This window comes from Rhinolophus hipposideros (genome assembly GCF_964194185.1).
Source record: "Rhinolophus hipposideros genome assembly, chromosome: 19".
Lineage (NCBI taxonomy): Eukaryota > Metazoa > Chordata > Mammalia > Chiroptera > Rhinolophidae > Rhinolophus > Rhinolophus hipposideros.
The window spans coordinates 1,361,531-1,370,086 of record NC_138065.1 but is presented as its reverse complement, the minus strand read 5'-3'; the positions used below and the strand labels follow the sequence as shown (position 1 = coordinate 1,370,086).

The window sequence follows — 8,556 nt, the reverse complement described above, 5'->3', positions numbered from 1 at the left end:
CATCCACTCAACTGCTAGTTCATGAGAGATGACTGAGCCAGAGCTTTTCAATTACCTTGCAGGAAAGGAAAAGGGCTGATACGGAAATTAAACGTGGAGAGAACACAGAGACTAATTGCCCGTTCGTAGGAGACTCTGAAGGTTGGGGTTTGGATGCATTACTGTTTTGTCCAGGAAAAAAAGAAGCAATAACAATGGAAACAGCTGTATTCCAAACTAGTGAAGGGACTACGAGAGAACGAACAATCCATGAATAGTCACTTAACATTTGGCCATAAAATAGAAGAGTACACCCTGTCCCACTTTTTCCTCTCCAAATTGGAACAGCCTGAGATCTGCTGGAGAGAACTTAGAAAATTGTCAACAGTAAAATAACAGCATGGGTGTTGATCACGTGACCCGATGTTTCTTTCCAGGCATCTGGAAACACATCTGTTGGTGCTCACATGGAGCACCGTACTAACAGAAAAGGTGTGTGCCGGAGGCTCCCCCTCCCTTAAAAGCCAGGCCTTAGTTGTTACCCCACCTCTGCTCGGTTCCCCTTAGCCCCACTCTGGTCTCTCTGTTGTGTGTCTTATGGAACTTTCCTTGAAGCCACTCAGGGCAGAGCCTCAGCCCCCGCGTGGATAGACCAGCTGCAGGCATCTGCCTGGAAAGGCCATGCCTTGCTGGGGTGAGCTCCGAGTAGTTGCCTCTGATTTTGTTCCAGCCAAAGAGGAAGGTGATGCTGTGTCTCTTTGTCGCGCCAAAGCCTCCCCCAGCTTTATTAATCTTCAAGCCAGTGCCCCACCAGCTACTTTCCTGAACATCCAGACTACCAAGCTGCACTCAGGTAAGGGTGCAGGGAGGGTTTCCCAGGTGGACTCAGCCGGGTGGGCCAAGCATAGAGCAGGAGGCCTGAGCTGTCTCCCCCTGACCTGGAGCCAGCTTGGAGTCCAGACACCTCTAGGTGTTTCATTGGGAGCTTACCGATTACTTGTTCTACAGATTTCTTCCTGACTCTACTGCTTGTGTTGTTTCCTGGTTAGCACCTCGACTAGACTAGGCAGGACTGAAATGAAAATTCTACTGCTTGCTAGTAATGTTAAATGGTGGCCAGGGAAGGAAATAGTAACTATTAGCTCAGTTTCTTTGAATGTCTATTATTCTTCCCCCCATGGTGAAATCAGTGGGTATTTAGCATACCTGTGGGCAGCCTAACAGGGCACTACACAGTCATGACCCCTATTTTTGAGGACCTCAGAGTTTAAGGACCTCAGAAGTCAAGACCAATAAATACACACACCGTAGGTAATGTAACTACCAATGTGAACGAAGATCTGGCTGCCTTTAATGTAGCTGAAAACATTAGGGCAGAAATGGGCTGATGCAGCAAGATTGGTTGAGGTTAGACAGCAGGAAGAACTTCAGGTCACTGCTAATGAGACACTACGTCAGGTGGGAGGAGAAGGCTGAGCACCCCCTGAGCTCATGAAAGGGAAGGTAGGCCCCATTCCCAGCCCATTTCATCCACTCATCGAGGGTTTGTTGACTACTTATCTGCCAGGCACTCACCCAGGTGCTGGGGACACAGCAGTGAACAAATGAGACAAACTCCCTGCCTTCCTGGAGCTTACGTTCCAGAAGGGGGGCTTAGACAACTATTAAATAAGTAATTACAAAATAGGCAGCATGACCATTAATACTGTGGGGACAATATGTACAGCAAGGGAGAAGGGTAACAAATTCCAGCGACTGGTTTCCAGTTAAAATCGGGTGGCCAGGCAGGCCTCGCTGAAAAGGAGCCGGCTGAGCAAAGGTGTCTGGGTTGAGCTGCGCGCGCCTGGAAAGGTTAGAGGCGCCATCTTGGAGCCCCTCCCGCAGTCACAAGTCTCTCTCTTGTCCCCTTTGGTCCTGCACTGCCCTTCCTGCAGGAGCTGACCACAAGCCTAAGGAATGCCTAGGACTCCTGGAATGTATGTATGCCAATCTCCTGCTCCAGACCCAGCTGGCCCAGAAACAGATGGCTATTCTGGAACATTTACAAGCATCCATAACACGACTGGCTCCTGGGAGGGAAAGCAAGGAGTCTTCACTCCCAGCCTGAGCTCCTGGTCTGTGTGCATCAGCTGCCCGGTTCAGTGAATGAATTATGAAACAAAGTTATTGCATGTGTTCTTTCCCAGTTCTTATCTTATATCCGACATATGGTGGCTTAGGTCACAAGTTCATAGTAAGTGCAGAGCTCTGTACAAGGTATCTAGAGATCCATGTTACAGAAGAGAAGTTTGGGGGGATTTGCTGTCTGATAAGGTGGATGACACAGAATTCATTGCAAAATGTAGTGGTACTCTAGGGCAGTACATTGAGGGGGTACAGTAATGGGGAGGGTGAGAGATAGAGGTTACTAGGGTACATCTGGACCAATCTTGGAATTTTGCTGGAGGAAGTGGCCTTCTGACGCCACTGGATGAAGGGGCAGGATTGTGTGGCATGGACAGATGAAGTAAGGTAGCTTCATGTCAGTTGGGAAACTTGGACAAACACCTAGAGGTAGGAGAATAAGTCATCAGAAATTAGGAGAAGAGGTTCGCCCCCCACCCCCCAGAATAGGGTACAGTGTACAGCAGCTGACAACAGAGGAGGCAGCTTTCTCCAGGAACTATTCTGACGGCCAGCAGTAGAAACTCTGATTGTATCTGAAGCCCTGGAGACCCATAGGAAGCCTTCACACCATGCCGAGCACACAGAAAATAATGGAAACACCATGGGCAGCACACTTTGGGTGGAGGGAGAATGGAAGTTGAGAGACCTGTATAAATTAATAACAGTAATCTGATGTGAATCCACCATGGTCTGGATAAAGGATTTGGAAATGAAGATGGGCAGTGGGTAAATCTGAGCTATATTGCAGAGAAGGACCAGTTTTGAGCCTGGAACACCAGGAGAGAAAGACAAGCATCTGGAAATTTCCAACTGGGAAGTCAGTTTAGCTTTAGTGAGGAGCCAAGTCTAGCACGAGTTTTTCAGTATTTGAGAGGAGCACAGCTGATGTTGGCTTAGCCATTGGAGCCACATGAGGTCACTGCTTTCTCTTACACATTGGCTTGGACCAAGGTGGCAGCCACGGAGGTGGTGACAAGTGTTGGGGTCTGAATATATTTTGAAGGTACGGCTCTCAGGATTCGGTGATGGATGGATGTGACGTGTGAAAGAAAGGGACGCACGGATGACTCCGACTGTTTACATCTGGAATAAGAGTCTTCATTTACGAGACGGAGAAACCTGGGGGAGGGAGCGGTGGGGGCGGGATACGGAAGCTCGGCTTAGACTGTGTCAGGTTTGCGATGCCCATTAGTTGTTGAAGTAGAAATGTCCACTGGGCAGCTACATACATGACTTGAATTCAGTGGGGAGGTCTGGGGAGCAGACAAAAATTTGGTAGACATCTGCGCACTGATGATATTGAAAGCCACAAAACAGGAGGAGATTGATCGCTTAGGGGGTGAGGAGAGAGAGAACAGAGAACAGAGTTGTGTGAGCGGAAGAGGGGGTGTCACGCTGCTATCCCCAGCTTGGATTGGAAAGGCTAAGGGAGCGTAAGAGGAAAACAAGAATGGAAGCACCAAATCACCTTCCTTTCACTGTGTGGAGACAGAGGTGGGACAGGTGGGGAAGTGGTGTGTGTCTCTGGCTCTGCCTTGACCACAGATGGGCTTCTCAGCATCTGTAGGAATGGCGGTCAGAGGGCCACTGCCCATGGGAGGACAAAGGACCTGACTGGACCGCTGGGCATTCCCTCCACTTGCTTCATTCATTCCTCATTCATTCATTTATTCCACAAGCATTCACTGAGCATCTCCTATTATTAAAAAAAAAAAAAAAAAGAAATTCCCTGGCACCCTCATCCTTCTCCATTTACTGTCCCATTGCTCTCTTCCTGGCTTGCAGATGGCCATCTTCTCGCTGTGTCCTCACGTGGCAGAGAGAGACAGGAAGCTCTGTGGTGTCTCTTCTTACAAGGGCACTAATCCCACCATGAAGGCCCCACCTTCATCACCTCATCTAACCCTCATCACCTCCCAAAGGCCGTCTCCAAATGCCATCCCACTGGGGCTGGAGGTTTCAACACACAGTTCCATCCATCACAACTCCTTTCTCTCTTATCCCAGACCCAGACCTTCAGTGAACCCTGTTGGTTCTCCCTTCCAAGTCCTGCCGGAAACTGACTGCTTCCTGCTTTCTCCATGGTCACCCACCACCTCTCTTGCCTGGATTGTCCCAGCGACCCCTCCGCTGGCCACCTGCTTCCACTTATCCCTTGGTCCCTGCTCCCCAGGCAGCCGGAGAAATCCTTTGAAATAATTACTCAGACAACATTACCCATCTTGGCCCCTTACTGGCTCCCACAATCCTTCCAGGAAAGCCCCAACTCCCTCCCAGGGCATTGAGCCCTGCATGTGCTCAGCTCACTCTGGCCAGACGGCCCTCCCGGTCCATGCCTGTCTTCTCGGGGTTGAAAGCAGGGCCTGCTTGACCTTGCAACACATGGTTCAATAAATAGCTATGAAAGGAAGAGCTGAACCGGCGGGCGGGCTGTGCTTCAACACACCGAGCTCTCACGTGTCCCGCGGCATGGCCACCGGAGGGCGACCTGGAGCGGACAGGCCATGTCCCCACACACGCACTAGAGGGAGCCCAGTCCTGTCCCTTTCTGCATCCTGAGCTGCTCAGAGCCTAAGGACCCACATCACCACCTTCACTCTGGCCTCTCCCACCCTGCCGTGCCGGGTCCCTTCCCAGGTCCTGGGCAGAGGACATGTGCTTCCATCCTTCACAAACACTGTCCCCAGTCAGATGTGAAGGACATTTCTGCTCGGCAGCTCCCTTTCTAGAGAAAACAGGTGTTCATCAAAAAGTGTCCCTTGCGGGGCTGCCGGATGGCTCAGCTGGTTAGAGCGTGAGCTCTTAACAACAAGGTTGCCAGTTCAATTCCCGCATGGGATGGTGGGCTGCGCCGCCTGCAACTAAGACTGAAAACGGCGACTGGACTTGGAGCTGAGCTGCGCCCTCCACAACTAGATGGAAGGACAATGACTTGGAGCTGATGGGCCCTGGAGAAACACACTGTTCCCCAATATTCCCCAATTTAAAAAAAAGTGTCCCTTGTGTTTGGGGAGGCAGGGAGGAAGCCAGGGCCAATCCTATGATGCCTGCACAACAGCTCCTGGCAGAGGGAGAAGCAGAAGGACATGGGGCAGCCATCTGCCTGTGCAGGGTGCAGTGGCGGAATCCTTGAGACAACTGGCGAAGAGAAGGCAGGTGGGCAGGTGGCTTCTTGGGCCCCTCCCCCTGTGACGGCAGCCACCTCCCTGGGACCCGGTCCTAGAAGCAAGCCCAGTACCTTGGATCTCCTCCTGGCCTTTTCTCGGAAGGGGCCCCAGGCGGGCTCTTGAGAGCTAACCAAACACACTTCTTTATTTTCCAAAGCTAAGGACTGAGGGCCAGTTGTCCCATTCCCAGCAGTTAACTAAGTTCTCCAAAGGCCAGTAACAGGAGGAATGGAAGAGAAAGAAAGAAATGGCCACAGCATTTATTACAAGGCTCCTTCTTAGTAGCAGGAATAACCATGACTGACACTACAGACGTCCTGCACGCCACGGGCAGTGTGGATGTGAACCTTCGCACGGGCCTGTGGGAGAGGCACTGTTATCATGTCCGTGTGGCAGACGAGGAAACTGAAATTCAAGGCACCAGAAGGATTTCCCTTCAGGTCGTCTAAATCTCTCACCTTTGACAAAATTGCTCTTGGACAGCTGGGACTCTGACCTATCACCCATTCCTTTTGAGCGCACCCTCTTACCTTCTGCATTTGGCTGTTTCAAAACTTTTTCCTGGTCAGGAATTGACCACACACCCCGAAAGGACAGGCAAGAGTTGTACCACAGAAGCAGGGCGCAGTCAGGCCTCAGGAACTGAGACCACGTCTCACCCAGGTCTGTTCCACGTGGTGGTGGCAGATTGGGGCACTGAGGACAGTTCCCCAGAATCCAGCACAGCACCTGGCATAGAGAAGGAGTGCAAACAGCACGTGTTAAATGAATGATAAAAACATTGGTTCCAGGTCACTGCCTCCTGACAAACTCTTTTTCAAGGTACTCTCTTTTTTTTTAATTTAACATAAGTAATCTGATTCCGACAAATTTTTACATGGAGTCTAATATGGTGAGCCCTTGGGGGAAGAAAAGCCATATTTAATTTTCACCAGGCCATGTAGCAAACACAACAATATTTTGCACCATGCTGCAGTGGCTGTGGTTTTCAGGAGAAACTGAGGTCTGGGGTTTATCCACTGCCATAAAGTGGGCACCGAGGAACTCTCTAATATAGCCTCTTTTCTATTTTCACACCAGAGTGTCAGATGAAAAGGAATCCCCTCCTCCATGCCAGTTGTGAAATCAGGCCAGGTCTCAATGCCGGCACCACTTCTTCTGAGAAGCCTTCGCTGACCACCTCTATCGCGGGGTGCAACCCCGCAGGACCGGTCTCCCCCATGTGGCCCTCTGCCTATTCATTTACATTCCCCCAGAGCGTGTCCCCACCCAGGGCTGGGGCTTTGTCTTGTTCCCCTGGATGTCCAGCACATGGCACAGTGCCTGGCACACAGTAGGTGCTCAATATATATTTGTTGAATGGAGGAAGGCTCTGCCTTTCCCAGTCTCCTCTGTTCAAGAGTTGCTATGTCCCTGGGGCTGCTGGCCTGACCCTTCCTGCTGACCCTTCCTGCGTGTGCTATCCTACACCCCTGGCCCCTGCTGCTCAACCCCTCCAGCCAATAACGGGAGGACGCACTGAGACTGTGTCTGTCCCCCTCCGTCCGTCTGTCCCCAGAGGCAGGCGTCCACAGGTGTTCCAGCCGGCCCCCCATTTGTCCTGTCTGCCCAGCCAATTAGAACAGTAACAATCATCACCTCCGCTGAATGTGTGTGAAAATGTCAGCACTCGCCATCAATTGTCTGCTGTAGCTGTAACAATCCCGCAAAGGGAACAGCATTCCTCCTCTGGATGAGGAAACAGACTCAAAGAGGGCTCAGTGACGTGCCCAAGGTTATCCAATAAAAATGCGGAATGAATGAATGAATGACAAGTGTCCCAATGACTTGGGTGCTTTGCTACTTTTCTCTTTTGTTCCCCATAACACTGGAGATAGCTCAGTGGGCCCAAAGGAGCCAAGTGGCGTGGGGTTATTCCTGAGCCCAGAGAGCAGGGAGTAAGGGGGAGGTGACCCTGATAAAGAGCAGCACCAAGCAACCCCGGGTTACTCAGTAACCCAAGCCCTGGTCCCCATGCATGGCCTGGCCAGGCTGGGCCAGGGCGGGCAGCAGACACCGGTTCCCTTGGCCACCCTTCAGGCACTCAGCTGGTCACAGCTGGAAACTGGAGATGGAAGGTCATAGATTGGACAGACCCCAGGCTAGGCAGGATGGGAGCTGGTAACAGAGTCAGGGGCCCCTAAGAAGAGGTCGGGGCAGGGGGAGAGGGAGGACTGGGAGATGAGGCCCCCAATACCATCAGAGCTTTCAGGCCAGAGGAGGCGGGAAGGAGAGCCTAGGACCTGCCATCATGCGCTGATCCAAAAGAACACCATGAGCTGAGCCTCTCCATGCGGGTGGTGGGCCAGAGAGCCCTCAGAGCGGGAGGGTGGGCCAGGGGGCCTTCAAACACGGAGGACTGTCAGGGTCTGGCTCTCTGCTGGCCCCAGAGCAATACCAGCTGGTACCCGCTAGTTGTTAAAATATCAACATCCTCCTATACAGGTTGGTAAAGATCTGTGGCCCAAAGGTCTCCGAGTGTCCCCTCAGAGGCTGGCCCAGCTATCCTGGCCCTTTCAGGGGCTCTCTCTAGACCTCGCCACCATCCAGCAAATAAAGGGTTAACGCTGGCCAGGGCTGGGGACCTCCAGGACCCAGGCCTCTTACAAGTGAGGGTGAGAACCTCAGGTCGCAGCTCCAGGACCTGGCCCAGGATTAGCACTAAATGACTAGTTGTTGAATGAATGGATGAGCCACAGAGGAGAGGGAAAATCAGAGAGCCCAAGGAAGTTAGAGAGGCTAAGAGAGCCAATAGGTAAGAAAGAGGTGGAGGAGGCTACGATCTGGAGGGGGCCCCCAGAAGAGGCTGGCAAGGCCCAGCTGCCTGGCCCTTGCTCTCCCTGGTTCTGTAGCTCTTGAGGGCGCTTCCCCTCAGAGGGCCTGTCCAGAGCCTGCCTGGGCAACCCCCACACCAAACCGGGCTCCAGAAGCAGGCTGCGTCCCTGGGGCCGAACACCGAGCCTGGGGGGATACCCAGATGCTGAATGATCCAAGAATCATTACCCAAGCACTTGACCAGACTCCCACTGCCCCCACCACTCCTCAGAAGGAGCTGGAAAACAGCTGTCCTGGTGACCAAGTAGAGACAGCCTGTGGGCCAGGGGCCAGGGGCCAGCAGGGACTAGGGAGCCCACTTGGCCTGTTGGGAGCAGCACTACCAAAGGCCGACCCAGGCCCGCCCATGCCTCGCTGGCTGGGCCCTAGG

General features: G+C 52.5%; 1 protein-coding gene across 1 annotated transcript; it reads left to right on the top strand.

Annotated features, from left to right (window-relative positions):
• Nucleotides 1–660: 660 nt before the first annotated feature.
• TSACC (TSSK6 activating cochaperone) lies at nucleotides 661–2,086 on the top strand (the record flags this gene model as incomplete). The annotated part of the gene is made up of 2 exons (XM_081025253.1): nucleotides 661–832; nucleotides 1,917–2,086. 2 exons carry the CDS (start codon nucleotides 661–663, stop codon nucleotides 2,084–2,086), a joined length of 342 nt encoding a protein of 113 aa, XP_080881379.1.
• Nucleotides 2,087–8,556: the final 6,470 nt, after the last annotated feature.